The 23781-nt window shown below is 43.8% G+C and overlaps 1 protein-coding gene and 1 non-coding gene across 4 annotated transcripts in view; both read right to left on the bottom strand.

Annotated features, from left to right (window-relative positions):
* Positions 1 to 23781, bottom strand: part of LOC141107806 (ceramide synthase 4-like) — a 229100-nt gene that overhangs the window by 93095 nt on the left and 112224 nt on the right. For all 3 annotated transcript variants that reach the window (XM_073598809.1, XM_073598799.1, XM_073598790.1), the window contains 3 exons: positions 22196 to 22314; positions 21622 to 21679; positions 8759 to 8809 (listed from right to left, as the gene is read on the bottom strand). In XM_073598809.1, coding sequence (XP_073454910.1) covers positions 8759 to 8809; positions 21622 to 21679; positions 22196 to 22314 — 228 coding nt within the window. The remainder of the gene's footprint in view (positions 1 to 8758; positions 8810 to 21621; positions 21680 to 22195; positions 22315 to 23781) is intronic.
* LOC141124302 (U1 spliceosomal RNA) lies at positions 10246 to 10404 on the bottom strand. The gene has a single exon (XR_012240872.1). It is a non-coding gene; the product is annotated as a U1 spliceosomal RNA (small nuclear RNA).

Below are 23781 nucleotides of genomic sequence, written 5' to 3'. Positions count from 1 at the left end.
AGACATGCCGCCAATGTTTGGCAATAGGAAGCTGAAGACTGGTGAAATGGTTGCCTGGCAGAAAGGCGAAATGATGGCACTGTGATGGCATGACAAGAAAGATGTGTACCTAATGAGTACAGTTCATAATACCTCCAATGTTATAGTACACACAAAAGGTGGGAAAGAAATCATGAAGCCACAACTAGTGATAGATTACAATAGCACCATTGGAGGTGTTGACAGAGCCGACCAAGCAATGACATTCTACCCAGCAATGAGGAAACAGCAAAAGAAGTACTACAAGAAGATCTTCAGGCATCTTCTTGAGCAATGCTTGTGGAATGCATTCTGCTCAAAAAAAAGAGTGACAAGCCTGTGATTCATTCTGACTTAATTTGGAAAGTTGCCGAACTTATCTTTGTAAACCACCAAACACCATCAATGGCTGTGAATAGAGCTGGACGTCGTGCTGTTGGCATTGTCAACCGGGAACGCTTGACTGGTCATCACTTCATGGACTACATCCCACCAGCTGAGAAAAGGTCATCACCTACAAGGATGTGCGTGGTTTGTTGCTCGAAGCGAGATGACAGTGGAAAGAAAATCAGAAAGGAAACCAGGTTCCATTGTCCTGATTGTGACGTCAGACTTTGTGCAGTCCCATGTTTCAAAAGTTTTCATACCCAGGAAGTTTACTATACCAATATGCAGTGTCTAGTATTACAGTGACTAGTAATATTGCACCCTTGTTTGGACACATTTCAGTGCTTATGGTTTGATTACATTATTGAATAAAATGTATTATTGTTATATTATTATTTATTATATTTTAATTTATGATTTCGTGTTTCAAACTTTATCATACCCAGATGTCTACTAGACTCTTGTTTGGACAGATTTAAGTGAGTTATTCCTAAGAATTACAGGCCCAAAATATAAAAAAACAAATTTCCGTGCAAAACAATGTACCGTATTGACATTCACAAATGCTGACATAATCAGACCGCCAGGGAGGTCAAACCACCACCACCAGCCTGAACCATTGATACAAGGCATGATGGATCTATGCTTTCATGTTGTTTACGCCAAATTCTGACCCTACCATCTGAATGTTGCAGCTGAAATCGAGACTCATCATACCAAACAACATTTTTCCAGTCTTCTATTGTCCAATTTTGGTGAGCCTGTGCGAATTCTAGGCTAATTTTCCTGTTCTTAGCTGACAGGAGTGGCACCCGGTGTGGTCTTCTGCTGCTGTAGCCCATCTGCTTCAAGGTTTAATGTGTTCTGCGTTTAGAGAAGGTATTCTGCATACCTTGGTTGTAAGGAGTGGTTATTTGAGTTACTGTTGCCTCTCTTTCATCTCAAAACAGTTTGCCTATTCTCCTCTGACTTCTGACATCAACAAGGCATTTTTGTCCATACAACTGCCAATCACTGGATATTTTCTCTTTTTGGACCATTCTCTGTAAACCCTAGAGATGGTTATGTGTGAAAATCCCAGTAGATCAGCAGTTGTTGAAATACTCAGCCCAGTCTGTCTGGCACCAAGAATCATGCCACGTTCAAAGTCAAATTCCCATTCTTTTTTTCATTTAGCCTGCAGGATGCTAAACAGCGAGGATGGATGAATCACCTACTGTAGCCATTGTATTCTGACAGCCAGCGCAGCCACTCCATGTATAGCCAGGTTTAGTGAAGCTGCATACAAGGAAAGAGGGGTTAGAGGTTTAAGGCGCAAAATGCAGAGGGGTGAGAGGTATCAGTAGATGCACAGGAAGGAATGAGATGAAGGGCCTGAGGAGAAACACAAAGTAGAGTGTTGAGAACTATTAGGAGATGCACATAGATGGGTCGGCAGTCCTAGAAGAGAGTTCAGAAATCTAACATCTGTGGACCTGCACTGACCAGGAGGTGAGATGTCTGTGAAATGTGGACGCAGAGGGGAAAGGGGAGAGATCTGATGAACACATTTCCCAAAGTTTACAGTAGTAGAATAAATTCATTTTATACATGCTTCAAATTTATCTTAGGGTTCATGCACACTGGCTTAAAAATCACTGCTTCTACAGGAGTTTTGTGTTCTGCCTGTAGAAGCAGCTCAATGTTATCCTGTGTCCATGCACAATAGGACGATTACAGGCATATTGTAAGCTCAACGTTTAGAGGCAGGGAAAAAAAACCTTCTGGTTTGTGTTTCTGATTGGAGCTTTCTGGCAGAAAAACAGAACAGCTCTCCTAAACTCCTCTAAACTATGTACAAAAATGCTCTATATGAGTGTTTTTTTTCAGCAAAGGGGACTGGCATGTGCATGGAACTGTGCAGTTTGCAAAACTTTACAACTTGCCTACAATGAAAAAAAAGTAGATAAAGAAGCTTTGATCATTCACTTCCCAGCAGACGGTGGGTGACCTATTAAAGCGGAGTTCCACCCTAAAGTGGAACTTCCGCTCATCGGATTCCTCCCCCCCTCCGGTGTCACAATTGGCACCTTTCAAGGGGGAGGAGGGTGCAGATACCTGTATAATACAGGTATCTGCACCCACTTCCGGGCATAGCTAGCCGCAGCTAGCCGCAGAGTCCCCGCCCACCCCCGTTGTGTTGTGGGAAATACACAGTTCCCACAACACAACGGGGACCAGTGTAGATGCGCAGCGCGACTCGCGCATGCGCAGTAGGGAACCGGGCAGTGAAGCCGCAACGCTTCACTTCCCGATTCCCTCAGTGAGAATGGCGGCGGCAGCACCCGAGGATCGAGGGACGGTTCGTTCTCGGGTGCCGACATCGCTGGACCCCGGGACAGGTAAGTTTCCTTATTTTAAAAGTCAGCAGCTGCAGTATTTGCAGCTGCTGACATCTAAAAAAAAAATTTTAGCAAAACTCCGCTTTAAGTAGCCAGAGGCGCTAACTGCTTTTTAACATCCTAGCATTACAGATCTGGGGGCACCCACAGTACTATACAGGAGATACAAAATGACATGCAAGAAACTGATAGTGCTTTCTATGTGAGGAAGGTGGCAGTTTCATTTGTTTGTAATGTGCACAATGGGGAATCCCTTGCTAACAGCGGAGATGGGTCACTGGTGGTTAAAACAATGGCAGAGCTAGCTCCTTAATAACCAATGACTCATCCCTGCTGGCTGACAGCAGGGATGAGCTAAAACGCATTAGTGTAAAAAATGCAGCAAAAATGCATCAAAACCACAACAAAGTCACACTACGTAATCGTACTGAAAATTGGATCAAATTACAGCCAAACGAATGTGAACTGAGCTGCAAGTTAGAAGATTGTTATCTCTCCATATGTATAAAGAAGAAAAATGAATCTGACAGTAAGGTAAATATGTCAGATACGTATGTAAATGGCATTTATTTCAAATTTCTCCTTGAAATTTTCAGACATAGCCCGGGGTGTCAGGAAGAGTAAGCCTTTCTACTCGATCATTTAAAAATAAAGTGTAAGGAAGCAGTTTATAAGGAAACTCAAGGGGTTGTTGGGATAGCATTGGTTCAGATGAGTATTGACTGCAAACATAAGAAAAGCCTAAGTAATTGGTGGACCAGCACAGCCATAAACTTTCAGTCAAAGGCACACTTGGGTGTGAAGGGAGGGCTTTGTTGAAGGTAGATGGCCACCAGATGTGACTTTTTCATTAGTCTTCAGTTACTGCAATATGTACATATAGCCAAGTTAGTCCCAACAGAAAAATAATTGCAGTTTGTGAAATCAGAAAAATATTGATTCTTCTTCCATGGAGGGGAGTTCATCCTCCTGGAATGACTCTTGCACAAAGATATGATATCAGGAAGTGCGTTCAGAAGGGTTAAAGGTATCCACTAATTCATAATCAAAGTCTGGTAAGGTAAATTGCTGACTTTGCTGGAGTGGTAGCTTGAAAGGGCCAGGTACTATTTGTTTTAGCACGAATATGTGAAAGCGTACACAGAGTCAGAGTTTGCATAAGTCAAGTTGGGATTTTTAGGCTTTCACTGAGAAAATCATGGGGTATCTGTCAAGGATATATTCTGAAGCCATTAACAATAAACCATTAGTCTATCTTGATGGCAGGCTTGTAGCTCTAAAATAATATAAGTGGCAAGATTGGCAAACAATAACTTTCAGGTGAGGTATGACACCATGTGGGTCAACTCACAATAATATGGATGTAGTGACTAGATGTTCCCTGGAGTCACTAATAGGGGAAGATGAAGATGATTGGGAAGCTTCTGAAGAAACCAACTTTGCCACAATAGCTCATGTACAGACGGACAACCACATTTCCGAGGTTCCAAAGCAAGACAGTAGTAGTGAAGAGCAAAGGGCAAGAACTGAAAATTGCTTCAGAAGCAGGACAGTACAAATGCCAGTAAAATGTTTGTGGAAAGCAAAGCCTTAAAGAGAGTTTGCCTATTAAAAAAGTTAATCTGCTATTTAGATTGCAGGTTCTGTGTGCAGCATTGTGTAGAAAGGTTTTCTTGCCCCATTAGATATAGACTATGTGAAAGGTGAGACTGCCTTAATCTGCATTCCATTGCAAATATAAAGGCGTATGAGAGAAAGGAAGATTGGAGCACTATGGAAAACCAAAATGTACACATGTTGATACTACTGCGGTAGAAGAAGTGGGTAGTCCGTGTTGGATTTTTAATGTGACTCATAGAAGGAATGAGAAATCTCCATACTTACCCTACATTCTTAGTTTCCACGGGATCTGTTGATGATGAACTACCTGCAAGTACAAAAGATTGCCTTTGGCCATAGATATGTTTAAGTGTTTACTGATCATCTCATAAAGTGGGTGGACGCTGTTCTTCCAAATCTTTTCTTGCCCAAGACAGATTGTTTCAGATTAATAGACCTGCTGCAATTAGCTAACTTATACACTGAAAAGCCAACCATGCCATACCATCCACAGGGTAACACTGCTCACAAGAGGCCCCATCAGATGTTGCTCACAATATGAAATATGGAGAGCAAGCAAAACATTTTTGGAATGCCTATCTACCTTAGTTAATATGAATGTATAATATTATTGTGACAGACCCAACCAGGACAGGGGCTTTTGGAAGGGACTGCAGGGTGGCCTCTTGCCTACTGACTATGGGCCCTGGCTTTTAAGGGAACACTGCTCTTTGGAAGGTGAGTGCCTGGGGGACCTGTGGAGTGGTCTTGTTTCGGATTCAAGTCTATGTCTCCCCAAAACACACAGACTCTGGGAACTGGAGGACCCATATACATATTTAGGACCTCTATGCCCAAAACCAGCAATGACCGCTTTAGATTCTGATACTCTGAGCAGATGTTAATATCATCAGTTCAAAGCAACCTGTCTGGGGTCTCCTGGTATAATCTGTTTAAGGTGTTATGTGTTAAGTGTCTTTGTCCCATTGTGTGCCTCCTAGGTGTGCATTCCCATTGTTAATTGAGTCACCTATTGTTTCGGCCTGTCTGCTCATCTTGGAGATGAGATTAATATTGTGTCCACGTTACCTTGTTATCAAAATATTGTGAGATGTTATATGTTTATGTTGATTAGCTTACTTAGATTATGTTTATGTTGGCTGTTCCACCTTAGCTATGTTAATTATATTCCTGTTTACAGTTTGTATTGTATACGATAATGTGATCAGGCTCACCTGATATTGTGTGGTATATAAATTCTGTATGAGTTTTCAAAAAAGAGAGTTCCAGTTTGCATCTAAGCTTTTGTCGGCTAGTCTTGGATGGTCAGCTGTAATATCTGGTTCCTGGTTCCAGACTGGAGAAAGCTATATCTTGACAGAAGCACCCAAGCTGGGTGCTGGACAGTTCCCTCACAATTATGGTATACAGCACTGCCATAATAGGGAGGTACAATAATAGTGCAAATAGTTCCTACCGTTCCAGTAAAGAAGCAATATAATCACCTTGATTATTTTGAGTGTCAAGTTATTGCTGTTTGTAGGACATTTAGCTCCTAGTTCATTTACCAATAAAAAATAAAGTGAAAATAATCATGGATCAGATATTTATTTTTGATGGGTTGATGGTTAGAAAGGAATGCCTGTTTGTATTTATATATTTGATACTGTATATCAGCTAAAATATTATAACTATTTAAATTATAAATATTTTCTCTGAAACAATGCTATAGGCTACGTTAATAACAGGAGACCTTCTTTTTTATTACACATGGTTTTTTCCACTGTGTGGCAACTATACAGGAATACTTTGACACAGCACTTTACCTATGATAGCTTGATAAGAAATAATATACTTTAGCAAGGAACAATATGTTTCACATAATAATTATGCTACCAAAATTAGTGTGTGCTGTAAATTGCCACCAGCATTGCACCTGTTTCTTCTTGCTGGAGGCTGCCATTTTTCTGAAGCCCAGAGCCCCTGAGCAGCAGTAAATTTTTAGGCTGTCAGCAGAATGTCAGCAGAATGGCCTCTAATGGCTCTGATTTTTGGCACAATGCCAAAAATTAAAAACAACTGAGCATGTGCAAAGCAGGGTGAGACAGTGTATTACTGGATTTTAAACAGTATAGGCACTTATTTTCAATGTTTTACATAGCTATACCTACAAAAGGATCCAGCCTAAAGTGATCTAGCAGGACTTATTTTTCTGACTAAAGATCCACTTTAAGTCCATGAAACATCCTGGGTAACACTGAAAGTTTAAAGAAATGCATTCACACAGTTAGGGAGTAGGGACATGTTAAAGAACCATTAATAGATTTGTAGCAGGCATGTTGTCATGGACCAATGAAAGACTGTTTGTAATGCAATTTCTCCATTTGGCCACAAAATGGAGACAGAGAGATGCTGACTGCTCCTTCCAGAAAACTGAGAGACTGAGACTGGGAGACACTGGGAAAAAGGGGAGGTTCAGGAAGTGCTGAGGGGACAGAATGGAGGAAAGTACTGAGGTAAAATAGAGAGAGAGTGCTGACAGGAGACAAGTTTGCTTAAAAGAGATACCAAGGCTCAAAAAGTCCTTTGCTGGGACACAGTGACACTTAACAGTGAGGAGAGGAGGAGTGTGTGAGGGGAAGGAACTGAGGTGCCAGAGTGAGGAGAGAGACACACGCTGACACCAGGGACTGTGTGCCCCAACAGAGGAGGAGGGATATCCTGAAGCCTGGAAAAAAAGAGTCTGTGAGGAGAATAAGGAGAGTGGTCTGAGGAGAGAGAGAGAGAGAGTCTAGGAGCCCAGGAAAAAGAAAAGGCTCTGGCATGACAGTGCAGAGACAGTGAGGAGAGAACAACTGTGCCCAAGATTGTCAGCCAGAGAAAGACAGAGCCTGAGTTGGCAGAAATCCACAGCCATTTTGGGAAGTTTGCAGCGAGTTATTGGGGCCAGTGTGTAGAGAGGACGAGGTGCCATTAGAAGCTGATACAGTGTGGGGAAGCAGTTCTGGGACCGGATCGTGGAGAGACGAAGCCACTCCCGGAATGCTGTCTTTGCCATGCTGCCTGCCGCCCTAAGCAACCTAAGTGAGTTGATGCCTGATCGAAGGGGCAACTAAATCAGTGTTACCGGGACTGGTGAGCAGGCCTTGTGGCCAATACTTGCTACCACTGCTAGGGAATAAAGTCACTAGGAGATACTTAACCAGTGATCCCATAGCTCTAATACTGCCTGCAAGCCTTACTGATGGCCGCAACATGCACCAACGAGCTCCAACTAAACTTAGGACGAAGGACTGCCCCTAGTTGTAACTACCTTGTAGCTCTATCTGCTGGCCAGTTTAAAGGGGTACTATACCTCTGTCTATTTGTTTAATTGCACTCAAAACCTAGTGTGGATTTATAAGGACCCTTGTTGCATTTAAAGTTTATATGCATTGTTTATTGATAACCTGCCTGCTGAGTGTGTTCAATTCTGTTTAACTGTTACTTATGCTATAATAGTCAATCAATAGATTAAGCGTATTTATCACTAAACAGGTGTGTGTGAATTTATTGCCATATCCCACAGCCAGGCGAAAGGTATTTCTCACTTGTGTTGTAAATTGTGCTTGCAGTAATGGACTGAGGTTGTTCTTGGAGTCAAGGCGCAGAACAGAGAACCCAAAATTTAACCTGTGGCTCCTTCGGCTAGTTCAGGCTATTTATTACTATTGGAAGTTTCCCCATTGCTACCCAGAACACTGCTGAAACTCATACACCAGCACCTTGGTGGGCTAACGATTCAAAGAAGCCAAATTTAAACAATTGTTTTCCAAAAAAATAAATAAAAATCACCTATGTGAGATAGACCTTAATGTCATGTATATCCTCATTAAAGAGGAACTGCAGTCTGCTCACATAATTTGTAATAAATACATCTTTGCCATTCTGAAGATTTCCTCCAACCACTTTGCATATTATTTTATATATACTGTGATATATTCTGTACTTGCCAAATATGTTGCAGAAACCCCCCTCCACTGAGTCTGGCTGCAATCTACTGAGTCTAACTGTGGGCAGCTGAAGCTGCTGCCTGTTCACTTCCTGGATTTACACAGACACACACCTCCAGCATTGCAGCTCTCATTGGCCCACTTATGACTCCCCCCCTCCTTCTTGGCAAACTCTCAGGAGAGTGAGAGAGAGAGCTGTGCATGATGTCATAAGCCTAGGCTTTTTACCAGACAAGAAACAGGAAGTGGGCTCTATAAGGTATTTACTGGCAGAAAAAAATGTTTTGCTGTCCAAAGTTAAAACAACAAAAGCAGAAGATTTAATAGATGGAAAGATGAAAAAATGACTGAAGGTGCGCTTTAAAAGATTTTGGTTCTCACCTGATAGGGATAATCTGTCCAGAACTCCCTTTGGTCCCAAAACCATGGCTTCTGAAGCAATATAAAAATAAAAAAAAAGATATTTATAGGTGAATGACAAGTAAAATATAAAAGATAACATTGAAACGAAACTCTTTCAGACATAATAAAAATGTAATGCAAAAATAGTAATGTGCAGGAAGTGGCTCATATTCTATTGTTCAGACAGAAACAACAGGTATGAATAAAAACATAGAGAACGTATACAATATTGGGTTAGTATGTAGCTCCAAGGATTGTGTATTTCCTTCAAGATGCTGCAGTCTTTCTTGAACCTACTACAGTGACCACGCAGGACACTGGCTCTCAGAAGAAGAGGGGTTGGCATCACCACAGTTAAAGTGGAGTTCCACCCACTTTTACAACTCTTCAGCATCCCTCACTAAACTGTGCACTGTAAACAAATTAGATATTTTTAAAAAAATTTTCCCAGCACTTACTGTATATCTGCTGTATTCATTTTTCACTTCCTCCTCCCTGGCCGCGGCCCATCGCATCATTTCCTGTTTGCAATGCCTTCTGGGAAGGGGCGGCAACTTCCTCTGACACTGCCGTTGCTATGGAAACCTGACCTGAAACCTATTACACTGCTTGTGCTGCACTGAGCATGTGCGAGATCTGCAAGGATGAGATCCAGGAAGAAATACAGTCTGGCTTCAGATGCCCAGACTTAAGATGGCCACGGCCTGCTGTAAGTTTATAAAATAACAAACTACTGCTATAAACTAACAAAACAGACCTCAGTTTACAGACTAACTTTACTAGAATACATTAAGCTTGTTATTATAGGGGTATTTTTATTTAAAAAGTATAATTTCGGCCGGAACACCACTTTAAACTGAAAATTTAGATTAAAGTGGTATTAAACCCAAAACCAAAAATGTAATATATTACAGCTTACCAATCCTCAGTGGTGGCTGCATTTGTTTTCTCTTTTTTAGGCTTTTCCCTCTGTTTACTCCTGGTAATCTGGCCAGTAACACATCCCCTGTGTTAGAGGGCCTCCACACTGGACGAAGGAGTACAGGGGCACAGCAGACAGCAGCGTTGTCAGTATGTGGGGGGGAGGGCTGGGGGTAGATGTACTAATAGATTTAGCTACACTAACCATCTGAATCCAAGCTCCAGCTCACACTGTGGTTGCACAAGCAGTTACAGCAACAGTTTTTTGTTTTTTCTCTTTTGGGATAAAGATTTTACAGGAATAAATAAAAGCTGCTCATTGTTGGCTCTCCATCAGTTGTAAACGGTTTGTCTCAATGCTTGGAACTGATATGTTTGCAGGCGAGCTTGTTCTTTTGAAAAACAACAGACGTACTGGCCAGATCACCAGGTAAAAAAAACAAAAAAAAAAAAAACGAAAAAAAAAAAAAAAATGTATGCTTCCATAAGATCTAACAATTGGTAAGTGGCAATATTATAAATGTTTGCTTTTGGTTTTTTTTTTTTCAAGCGCGAACGCAGTCCCCCACTACCACAAATTATGCAGTCGAGTTTCCTGCATTTGAGGAAATCGCAGGGGTCAGCACAGCCAGAGTGCAATGGCTGAGCCTCGCCCTGGGAGAACCACCTTCATGATCATGGTATCTCCCCTGCCAGGTAAGTATTTGCTTTTGGGTTTAATGCCATCTTAAATAAAGGATTGGATATAACTTTCAGAGAAGAATCTGACATTTCTAATATACTGTAAATCAGTTAACACTGATATCTGCTTTCCCTTGCAATAAAAAAACATTTTCTTGGTCCGCTAAGTCCTTGTAGTTCCAGAAAGAAATTGAATAACTATGTTTTAAAAGAATAACTACCTAGTAAGTAAGAAAATGGCATTACAGGTCCTTTATTAACTACTTGCCGCCCGTGCTATAGCCAAAAGACCGCTACAGTGCGGGCCTTAATTGTCGGCAGGGCTGCTGCAAGGATTTTTGACACCCTAGGCAAAACCTTATTTTGCCACCCCCCCCCACTGGCTCTGCCCCGACTGAGATTTTTGCAGCTCCTCTCCACCTATCTCTTCAGCTGTCGTACACAGGTCCCCACCTACGCCTCTGGACCCGGCCTGAAGACAAATAGTGGTGGCACCAGCTCGCTTCCTCATGCCAGCCGCAGGTATATGCATGCCTCCCAACTTTCTGAAAGGGACACCTATTAGAAAAAGTATGCAGGCATAGGACACACCCCTGCCACACCCCCCTAAAGGAGAATTGTACAAAAGAAATTGATGCTTTTTTACCACTGCTATTTCTGTTATATTGGCTTTTGGAACTTACAAATACAGCAATTTAGAATTTGGATGAAAGGTTTAGCACTGGGAAACACTTTTTGATAGATAAAAAGTGCATTTTATATACAACTATATAGATCAGACCAAAATGAGGGACAAATGAGGAGCTATGAGGGACAGAGGGACATGGTTCCAAATCAGGGACAGTCCCTCAAAATCAGGGACAGTTGGGAGCTATGGGTATATGGACAGGGTAGGGTAGTATATGGACAGGCTTTGGCAGTATATGGACAAGCTAGTTGTGTAACTGCCTGTTCGTACGAGCAGACAGATACACTGACAATGCGCTATAGCAGTGGTTCTCAATTCCTGTCCCCAGGGCCCATTAACAGGCCAGGTTTGCAAGATAACTGAAATACATCACAGGTGATATCATTTGCTGCTCAGTGATTGCAGTATTCTAGTCTGCATCTCCCCAAGGAAATACTTAAAATCTGGCCTGTTAGTGGGTCCTGAGGACAGGGGTTGAGAACCACTGATTTACAGGCTCCTAGTAAAAATAATAATAAATGCACATTTTTTTTTACCTGCATTTTTTTTACAAAGGTGGACTTAAATCTCCACACCTCAAATCCCTGCAATTCCTGTATTTTCAGGCCTCAGAGCATCACAAATCTTCCACCTTCACACCTCAGATTACCCCAATTTCTTCATCACTGCCTGTCCCCCTCTGCACCTCTGTTCCCCTCTGTACCCCCCCCAAATCTGGTCCCCTCTGCTCTGTACCCCCCAACCCCCCCCCCCCCCCCCAAACACACATGAGTTCCTCTCTGTACCCCCCTGCACATCTGTTAACCACTGTACCCCCCCACTTCAGTTCCTCTCTGACCTCCCACAATAGATCCCTGGCGGTCCAGGAGGAGGGAGAGAGGGGAAATCGCGGCAAGCCTGGACTTACATGTAGGGCTTCCATCCCACCTGCCCTGGCCGATTCCATCTATCATGCGAGTGGCTGGGGATCTGGATTTTGCTGCCTCCCCCACCCTGGTGCCCTAGACAGCTGCCTTACCTGCCTATTGCTAGCGCCAACCCTGCCGACAGCACACTCATCCTGTTGTCAGCTGGCACCAGAAGCTGTAACCGCTGTTCTTGTTACATGGTCAGTCCACTTGCAGTAGCAGCAGATACACACATACAGCTACAAGGAAAGTGGAACAGCACCAGGTGACCAATCACAACACAAGTCAGTGCCCCAGCGCCAATGTCAATGTCATATAATGTCATATCAATGTGCTCCTCCCAGCACAAATATCTGACCCTCCAGTGTATTTCTTCATCCCAGAGTGTATTCCCCCCCCACCCGTGTGATCCTCACGGTGTTCTCCCCTAAGAGTAAATCCCTCCCAGTGTAAACCCACCCCCACCATGTAAATCTCCCTAGTGTACTCCCTGCAGTGTAATCTCCCCCAGTGTAAACCCCTTCCGTATAAATCCCCTCAATGTAATCCCTTGCAGTGTATTCTCCCCTGCAATAGGAGGTGAATTAGTGGAGCTAAGTACTTATTCTGGAACTGGGACTTCAGCAGAATGGGGACACTGGGCAGTGCTTAAGTGCCCAAATGGTTAGTCCACTCCTGCCCCCAGCCTGTCCTGACCCCCCCCCCCCATGACTGATCCCATTAAACCCATCATCATCAGAGTAGGTAGGTATGTCGCCTTAGGCCTCGCACTCCCAGGGGCCTTGTGGCCTCCTAATTAGCCTAAAATGTGTGTAGGAATGGGAGGGAATGTGTCCCCATTGAGCGGGCCGGATGGATGAGCGAGGTTCGCTCCTAGTATGCAGCCGCAGCGCTGCTATATCATCAGTGCCACGCTGACCAGAAGCTTCTTCCCTCTGCCACTCTCGGCTCTCTCCAGTGCCCCCTCTGTGTCCTCCAGGCAGCACCGCCTGCAGACAGATTATATAAGTGGAGGCAGAGCTGCCGGCCGCTGCTGAACCCAGGAGGGATGCAATGAATGCTCGCACATGCAGGAGAGGAGTTTGTTCATGCCTCTCATGTACATACTACCCACCCCCATACATGCCATGTGGAGGTGAGCTGGCAGGCTTTGTGCAGGGACTTGAGATGTGGGAGGGGGAGTTGAGAGCTGCAGCAGGCTGGGAGGCCAGTTCTGGTGCTGTGCAACTTCAGTTGCTCTATGCATGCCACTGCAAGGTGGCCTCTGCAGGGATGTAACAATAAATCAGGGCTCATTAACACCATATACCACTTTTCTACGATGTGCACTCCTCTCATATGCATACTACCCCCCACCATACACTCCGCACCCCTCTCATGTCATACTACCCCACACCATACACTCCGCACCCCTCTCATGTTATACTACCCCCCACCATACACTCCGCACCCCTCTCATATGCATACTACCCACCCTCATACACTCAGCACCCCTCTCATGTCATACTATCCACCTCCATACACTCTGCACCCCTCTCATGTACATACTACCCACCCCCATACATGCCATGTGGAGGTGAGCTGGCAGGCTTTGTGCAGGGACTTGAGATGTGGGAGGGGGAGGTGAGAGCAGAGTCTGCAGCAGGCTGGGAGGCCAGTTCTGGTGCTGTGCAACTTCAGTTGCTCTATGCATGCCACTGCAAGGTGGCCTCTGCAGGGATGTAACAATAAATCAGGGCTCATTAACACCATATACCACTTTTCTACGATGTGCACTCCTCTCATATGCATACTACCCCCCACCATACACTCCGCACCCCTCTCATGTCATACTACTCCACACCATACACTCCGCACCCCTCTCATGTTATACTACCCCCCACCATACACTCCGCACCCCTCTCATATGCATACTACCCACCCTCATACACTCAGCACCCCTCTCATGTCATACTATCCACCTCCATACACTCTGCACCCCTCTCATGTACATACTACCCACCCCCATACACTCTGCACTCCTCTCATGTACATACTACCCACCCCTATACACTCCGCACCCCTCTCATGTACATACTACCCCCACCATACACTCCGCACCCCCCTCATGTGCATACTACCCACCCCCATACACTCCGCACCCCTCTCATGTACATACTACCCACCCTCATACGATCTGCACCCCTCTCATGTACATACTACCCACCTCCATACACTCCGCACCCCTCTCATGTGCATACTACCCATCCCCATACACTCTGCACCCCTCTCATGTACATACTACCCACCCCCATACACTCCGCACCCCTCTCATGTCATACTAACCCCACCATACACTCCGCACCCCTCTCATGTTATACTACCCCCCCACCATACACTCTGCACCCCTCTCATATGCATAATACCCACCCTCATACACTCAGCACCCCTCTCATGTACATACTACCCCCACCATACACTCCGCACCCCCCTCATATGCATACTACCCACCCCCATACACTCCGCACCCCTCTCATGTACATACTACCCACCCTCATACGATCTGCACCCCTCTCATGTACATACTACCCACCTCCATACACTCCGCACCCCTCTCATGTGCATACTACCCATCCCCATACACTCTGCACCCCTCTCATGTACATACTACCCACCCCCATACACTCCGCACCCCTCTCATGTCATACTAACCCCACCATACACTCCGCACCCCTCTCATGTTATACTACCCCCCCACCATACACTCTGCACCCCTCTCATATGCATAATACCCACCCTCATACACTCAGCACCCCTCTCATGTCATACTATCCACCTCCATACACTCTGCACCCCTCTCATGTACATACTACCCACCCCCATACACTCTGCACTCCTCTCATGTGCATACTACCCACCCCTATACACTCCGCACCCCTCTCATGTACATACTACCCCCACCATACACTCCGCACCCCCCTCATGTGCATACTACCCACCCCCATACACTCCGCACCCCTCTCATGTACATACTACCCACCCCCATACACTCCGCACCCCTCTCATGTCATACTAACCCCACCATACACTCCACACCCCTCTCATGTTATACTACCCCCCACCATACACTCTGCACCCCTCTCATATGCATACTACCCACCCTCATACACTCAGCACCCCTCTCATGTCATACTATCCACCTCCATACACTCTGCACCCCTCTCATGTACATACTACCCACCCCCATACACTCTGCACTCCTCTCATGTACATACTACCCACCCCCATACACTCCGCACCCCTCTCATGTACATTCTACCCCCACCATACACTCCACACCCCCCTCATGTGCATACTACCCACCCCCATACACTCCGCACCCCTCTCATGTACATACTACCCACCCCCATACACTTCGCACCCCTCTCATGTACATACTACCCGCCCTCATAGATTCTGCACCCCTCTCATGTACATACTACCCACCTCCATACACTCCGCACCCCTCTCATGTACATACTACCCACCCCCATACACTCCGCACCCCTCTCATGTCATACTAACCCCACCATACACTCCACACCCCTCTCATGTACATACTACCCACCTCCATACACTCAGCACCCCTCTCATTTACATACTACCCACCTTCATACACTCAGCACCCCTCTCATGTACATACTACCCACCCCCATACACTCCGCACCCCTCTCATGTACATACTACCCCCACATACACTCCGCACCCCTCTGATGTACACACTACCCATCACCATACACTCCGCACCCCTCTAATGTACATACTACCCACCACCATACATTCAGCACCCCTCTAATGTACATACTACACACTGTCATACCCTCTACTTTTCTCTCCTACACACCATTGTACAGTGCCATAATAATAGCATCATTGGCAAAGTAATGCACTGGAGCCCCTACTAGGGAGATGGTGACCTGTGGCATATAGTGACCATGGCTCAATTATGCTACATTTTTTTTAATTATTATTATTTTACATTTTAAAAAAAAAATACGTTTTTTTTGGTGAGAGTTTTTTGGCTTCTTTGGTGAGATATCAGGGGTCTAAACAGACCCCTGAAGTCTCAGTTTTTAGACTGAGAAAGGGATTGAAGAAACAAGTTCCCAAACCCCTTTCTCTGCAGCCTCAGCTGCAATGCAGATGAATGAACAGGAGACAGCGGCTCCTCCCCATTCATAAACTGAAGCAGAGTAAACACAGTCACACACTCACTGTGTTCATCTAGAAAAGGAAGGGGGTGGTAAATTACATATTTACCAACCCCTTTTCCTGAAGATCTTCCACAGCAGTCAATGGGAGAGAAGAGCAGGGAAGGCGGCAGCACTGTGGGGGGACATAGTTATTTTTTATTGCTTGAATTATTTTTCCCATTATGGACGTGAGCGTGGCCTCATGTCTAAGTTTTGCCTAAGGCCTCACAAAGTCTAGAGCCGCCTCTGTGCCCAGGCCCTCAGTCTTGACAGCCTGGAGCAGCTTCTGGTTCTTCTTTATTCTGGGTCCTAGAGAAGAAGAGCAGATCCTAGCAGAGCCTGATTGGTCCTGACATCCCCAGCATCCTTCCCTGGAGAGGAGGAGGACTTGGAGATGGATGGGAACCTGGGTCAGATGTGCTGCTGGGGCAGGAGAGCACACTCAGGAACACTCAGGAGAGGGCCCGGGGAGGGAGGGGTGGAGCTGAGGTGCATGGGGAGGAACCAGGAATACCTAGGGAGGAGCTCCATACTCAGGAGTCAGGAGCCGCGCTGGGGAGGGAGGGGCGGAGCTGAGGCACTGGGATTGAGCCAGGGGAGGAAGCAGTGAGCTCCATACTCAGGAGTCATGCTGGGAAGGGAGGGGCGAAGTTGAGACGCTGGGGCGACCTGGAGGATGAGCCAGGAATACCCGGGAACGAGCTCCATACTCGGAGCCAGGAATACCTGGGGTGCGAGCTACATAATCGGAGCTGGATGGGAAGGGAGGGGCAGAGTCGCTGGGGTAACCCTTGGGCAGGAGTGAAATTACATAGAGCAGCCAGGAGGGGAAGGGAGAAGGATCATAACCGCCCATTGGTCTCCTGATCCCACCTCCCTTCCTTGAGCCATATGATTAGCTACACTGACTTCGAGCTGCATCCTGGCCGGGGCGATGCCACCGCACACTCTGCACAACTGGTTAATTATGGTAAGTCCGCCCCTGCCCGGGAGATGTCATCTGGCGAGGAATAGGGAAACCAGCGGCCGTGGCTGCGCCCTAGTGGTAGCGCCGCCCTGCTTATCAGTGCCGCCTATCAGTGTTCATCAGTGCCGGCTATCAGTGCCCATCAGTGCAGCCTCATCAACGCTCATCAGTGAAGAAGAAAAATTACCTGTTTTCAAAATGTTATAACCAACTATGAAAGTTTTTTTTTTTTCAAAATTTCCAGTCCTTTTTTGTTTTATTTAGCAAAAAATAAAAAACACAGCAGCAATTGAATACCACCAAAAGAAAGCTCTATCTGTGTGAAAAAAAGATAAAAATGTCATTTGTGTACACTGTAGCATGACCGCGCAATTGTCATTCAAAGAGTGAAAGCGCTGAAAGCTGAAAATTGGTCTGGGCATGAAGGGGGTTTAAGTGCCCAGTAAGCAAGTGGTTAACAGTAGCACTAATTTAATATTCAAGCAAAATGTAAATGTTCTGCTTACTTAGTTTAGGCAGTGTTTTAATCTAAACATAATATTTAAAGTTATTACCCTATAACCTTGTGTTTAGGAAACATCAGCTATACTAGACATAACCACTTCCTCTCTGAGTTCTATCACATGAGAAAGAAGTTTTTTTTAATACAAAGCACATTTACTTCCTTTTGTCATTAATTTCAGTTTTTTCAGGGTTAGAACATCTGTAAACATTGTATTGATGTCTGTGCCCCGACTGGGAAATTTTCCTCACATTCTGTCTAATTAATGGGCATCAAACAAAACAAATGAGGAAAGATCTCAGAGTGACACAAACATTGAAACAAACCTTTTAGCATGGTGAAGGTTTAGAACCTTTGTAAGGATTTTACCTTTGTCTCCAGTAGGGGGATTTCACCTTACTTCCTGTCAATGTGATAGCTGTCAGACAGAACAGGATGTGAGGGGAAATCTCCTCTACAGAAATAAAAAACAGAACTTGAAACCTCAGAGGTTCTGATCCTTTCCCACTCTTTCCATAACCAAAAAAAAATTGCGTTAGGCGGTATTGTTCATCTATAGTTTTGATGTTTTAAATGTCACTCCCAGTTGACGTACTAACTAAGAGCTGCCATCAGAGCATGATTCTTATATGGGTTCCGAGAAATAAAGCATACTGCAGAGGGTCCCAGACACTGCCTGTTTCTCCATGTGGACTCAACCGAACAGGGAATAAATATTTTTTAATTTCTGTAGGATTGCATGCTCTTTATTTTTTCTTTATGAGGAGTGCTACACACAAAAAAGTGATATGATGCTAACTAACAATAACTATTAGTAATGAACAATAAGGGAATTGGCCTGACTTTGTTCAATTATGCCCATTTTTAAAGTCACCAGGCAAGGAATTGTCAAGTAAAGGACCAGGGGAGCAGGGCACTACCATGGGGACATGTTCAGCAGGGAGAGCTGTTAGAGATAGATGAGGCAGTTTTTACCACGAAAGTAAGCTGAATTTTGAAAATAACAAAGGATAAAGATTTTCATCCCAAAAATTCATATTTAAGTGTATACATTTCACAGAAAAAAAGGAAGAAACATTGTGCTTACTCCATGTATAGAATTTAAGCATGTTGGTAGGCTGTGTTTTGAAAAGGAGGGAAAATATTCAGTTTTAATCCAAAAATCAACATTAGAGTTTATTTCACAAAAAATGCCAGATAAATATTGTACCGACTCTATACAGTGTTTAAGCACAATGTTTAATAAAAAACAAATCAACAGAGAGTATTTATTTCACAGAAAAAGAACACCAAAATTATTGTGGTGAGACATAGACACAGAATTTAAGCACTTGTACTAGGACACATTTTGAACAGGAAGGAAAACAGTCAACTTTCACTCCAAAAACAACATTAGAGCATATTTCTTTCAGAAGGCGACAGGAGATGGTAATGGTGGGAGGCCAGCAGCAGTGGAAGAAGCTAGAAATGGTGACAGATGATACTGCTTTCCGACCAGCAGTGGTAAAAGCAGTTGGTAATGGTGGCAGGTGATGGAATTTGTGACAGAACAGTAGCGGCAACAGGAGTTGATAATAGTGGCAAGCCAGCAGGGGTGTAAGGAGCTAGTAATGATGTGCAGGAATTGATAATGGTACCTAGCCTGTGTGGCAGTAGATCGTAATAGTGTAAGGTATATTAATATTTGGGAACCAGATTTCAAGCAAAAGTTTAGTCACTAGCAACAGCTGCAGGAGTTCTGTAATAACTGCTGATCCAGGACTGGTTCATTTACATAAAAGTGAATCAGTCAATTGTGTTAGGGCAGCGGGATTAATTTCATTGTCACAAAACTGCCCACTGCACTAAATCCCCTCTCTGACTACACACTGTCCAAAGGGTAAGCCAACAGCTCCATATTCTGGACAGTAGTCCAGCTGGTACAAAGGTTATCTGCATCTGCCCTGGCCCCCAGGTAAGCCACCACTGCAGTGTTATCTGGTGGCATAGAATGTTTGTTCTCTTCACTCCTCTGCAAGTGGCCCCATGACAAAACTTTCCTCCACTACATTCTCTGGCACTCAGGTAAAGTCTTCAATCTTGCCATCCCCACTCTCCTAATTGCTTCAGACCACTTGTCAGTAAGTTGCAGGAAAATCAATGACAATTGCTGCTCCATGGCTGATGTCCCCTCCTTCCATGCTCCTGGCACTCTCTTCCTCAACATCCAATAACAAGAATTCTTGCGCATCCTTCTGCTATAAGTGACTCATGCTGTGCTAAATTAATCCAACAGACTCCTTCAAGCCAGTTTGTAGGGTAATTGCGGGATTAGCTGTAGAGGAAGAGGAAGAGGGCACAATTGCAGCTGCTGTTAAAAAATAATTGCTCTGTGCCTGGGACAAAAAAGGTAAGAAAAGCTTTGTTAGCTTCCTTCATGTGCTCTGTATGTAAAGCACTCCAGTAAGATTTGACAGAAGTGTCCTGCCTCTCAAAGGAGTGGTCTGACCACTTCTTTGTCCTGTGGATGTAGGACCTGCTCACCTTTTACTAACTGTGCATGAAGAACCTCTGCCTCTTCCATTAGGCCTCTCAGACATGATGAATACAGGAGATTTTGAGCATCTATGGCAACATTAAGGATAGTGTACTTTAGTGCACTTTATAATGTTGTGATTTAATGCGCTAAACGGTACCATCCTAACCTGCATTAATGTACTAAAAATCAGTGGCCTGTGTCAAAAGAAATTTTACACTACTGACCCTGAAAAAGAAAATAAAAGACCTTTGCAAAATTGTATTGAAATACAAATACTCTGAGGGGATTCCAAAATAAATTTTGAGATCCACCTTCATGCCTGAGTATGCCACTGAGAGCCAGCCACGCCCACCCCCTTCACAACCCAGTGCTCCAGTGAGCAGACAGGCAGCGGAAAGAGCCAGCGACTGAAAATCACCGCTAATTGCTCATTGAAGACCGAGAACTGAGCGATCAGCAGTCTTGAAGGCAGCAGGGGACAGATGCAGCATCAAACCTATGCTGCATCCACCCAGGTGAGTATGAGTCTTTGATTTTTTCTAATCTTGCACTTTTTAGATGGACTGTCTTGAACTTCTGGGGCATAAAACATCCTGTACAATTTTACTAGCATGTAGTTAGAGGAATACCTGCTTCTTCAGCAAAGATAGAGTTACATTTTGGGGTGAAGCCATATTGCACCAAAAAAATTGCAAAACCAAGAGCCAGCTGCACTGGAAAATAATGCATTTTATCACTAGGCAGTGGTCACTGTAACTGACTGAATGCATATTTTAAGCTGCAGTTCCTCTATAATTTGTCATTCAATATTTTTCACAAACGGTATAAGATTTCATGCAGGAGATATCTATTGTCTATAGTAGCCTGTGCCATTGCTATGTTTTGTTTTCAATTGACAGTTTTTCAGAAGTTTTTAAATAATGGCACTTAATAAAAAAATACTAATTCCCATAGCCAAATCCATTTGTGCGAGCCAAGAAAAGAGCTGAGCTGATCTACAGCATTAGCATTTTACAAAATGCCTAGGCAATAGGCATAAACAAGTAGATGTAACTCTCGCAAACACTGCCTGTTGTTTTCCTGTGTTAATCATGAGACCTGTTCAGCTGAAGAAACACATGAACAGTTAACATCTCCATTGCCTCTTCTTATTGAGAAGAGGAAGGATTAGCCAAGTCACGCAGAGAGTCACGCAGAGATTTTCTAACAAGTTGGACATGAGTGATTTTGTGTACTTCTAATGTTATGAGTGCACATAATTGTCTCCTACAGGTAACCCTAGCCAGTATAGTAGTGGGCCCTTGGATTGAGGGTGGGATCAGACTGTTTATGGCCATCCTAGCGGACATACAACCAAACAATATATAATTCTTTCTAGTTCTTTATTCTTCAATGTTGTTTTACCTTGTCCATCAACATTCAGATTATAACACAGAATATACTCACATCGATAAGTACAGCAACTCCAATAAGGAATGAAATCAAATAGATTATAAATCTCCAGCTGGAAAACAAAAAAAAAGTGATAACTGGTTTATGCTTTCTAGATAACAGTGTGAGTTAGTATAGTCATTTTAAATAAACAATACTAATTCTTAACTCTTGATTTAATACATTCTATGTATTTATACATTTTACTATAAAAAGTGAATTTACAAAAAGGAAAATATACTTTAAGCGTCCTTAGATATGTAATCAAATGTATCTTGAATTTTCAACAAGATTGTGAAATAAAACACTCCATGGTGCCCTTGTGCCTAATGAAAGATGTTCCATTTCAATGCTTGTTAGTCATCTATTTTGTGGCAAGTCAAAAACAGCTCCAAGGCTGCATGATTGCACAGATGTGTTGGCATGGCATTGCTTGGACCTAGAAAACTTTTGAAAACTACCAATGTCTTAGCTAATGTCACACATCATGCTAAAGGAGAATATTTGTATCAGTTATTGCATGTGTGTCCTTGCTGAATATGAATTCCATAGGCCAAGTTTTTAAGGCATTTTGATGCTGTCCACTCACCTGGCTTCACAAAATTTTTTGGTTGTGCTTGATCTGTCTTGATTTCTCCTATATCGGAACCAATGTTCAACTTGCCGAATGTGCATGTTACATTCAGCTGACAAACTGAGGATTTCAAGCTGGAACACAGGTAACATTGACATGTTAGAGAGAGAATCAAAATTTTCCTAAAAGACAAACAATTTAATGAAATGCCAATGCAAAAGAATTATTGGAAAATGAGAAAATAACAATTATCCAACTATCAAACCTGAGTTGTGCTGCAAATATTGAAAATTCTGGAGCAGAACACAAATATGCATATTGTGACAGTGCTGTGCCCTGCCATGGTGTGAAAAGGGTTTATGCCCAAGGTGCTTGTGTTCTTCGGAGGAAATGGTGTTTTTCATTTTCCTCAGTGGTTAGTAAAACCTGGTTTGGGACCTGAAGCCTGGAGATTTCGTAGAGACTTGGGTAGGATGAAATCTCCAATCCTGGGTTCTAGTTTCCAATGGTTTTGGGCTCCATCCCAGCAGACAGAGGGGTTTATGTCCAGAAGTCAGGAGGGCTCCATAAGAGACAGTTGGGAGCCAGAGCAGGAAGGGGCTGCTAGCTGTACAGACAAAGCTTGTGTGTTAAGACTGTCTGGAGGATTCAGACAAGAGCCTAAGGTGTAAGACCAGAGCAGCAGTGATGCATGTGCATTAAACCTCATTTGCCCATGTATTTGCCCACTTCATTATTTTGTTCAGGTCTTTCTGTAAAATTTCTATATCCTGATGTGAAGTTATTGCCCTGCTTATATTTGTGTCGTCTGCAAAAACTGAGCTATTTATCCCATCTTCTATATCATTTATGAATAAATTGAATAGAATTGGTCCCAAGACAGAACCCTGGGGCACCCCACCTATCACTCCACTCCAGACCAGTCTGAGTACACATTATTTATCACTACTCTTTGAACATGCCCCTGTAACCAATTTTTTATCCAAGAACAAACCTTATGGTCCACGCCTGCAGACCTCAGCTTGTAGATTAAGCGCTTTTACAAAATCCAGGTACCATAAATCCACTGGCCTTCCCCTATCAAGATGGCAGCTCACCTCCTCGTAGAATGTTAACAGATTGGTCTGGCAAGAACGACCTTTCGTAAACCCATGCTGATAACTACTTATGATATTTTTATCTTCAGTAAATTCTTGGATATAGTCCCTTAGCATCCCCTCCAATAATTTGCCAATGATTGATGTTAGACTGACCTGTCTGTAGTTTCCAGGGATTTGTCTCTGTCCTTTTTTGAATATTGGTACCACGTTGGCTTTTCTCCAATCAGCTGGTACAAATCTTGTCAGTATGCTGTCCACAAAGATTAGGAACAATGGTCTGACTATAACCTGACTGAGTTCTCTGAGAACTCTCGTGTGTAAGCCATCTGGTCCTGGTGATTTATTTGTATTAAGTTTATTAAGTCTTTCCTTTACTCCAGCCTCTGTTAGCCACGAGGGTATGCCCTGTGATGTGTCACTAACAGTACTGTCGCAGTCGGGCCTTTAATGAGTGAGCTGTCCCCTCTGCCCAGTTAATTTCCAGATAATTGAAGTCCCCCA

This window comes from Aquarana catesbeiana, linkage group LG01, assembly GCF_042186555.1.
Source record: "Aquarana catesbeiana isolate 2022-GZ linkage group LG01, ASM4218655v1, whole genome shotgun sequence".
Taxonomy (NCBI): Eukaryota; Metazoa; Chordata; class Amphibia; order Anura; family Ranidae; genus Aquarana; species Aquarana catesbeiana.
Note: the sequence above shows the minus strand (reverse complement) of the source record. Positions and strands in the feature narration are given on the sequence as shown.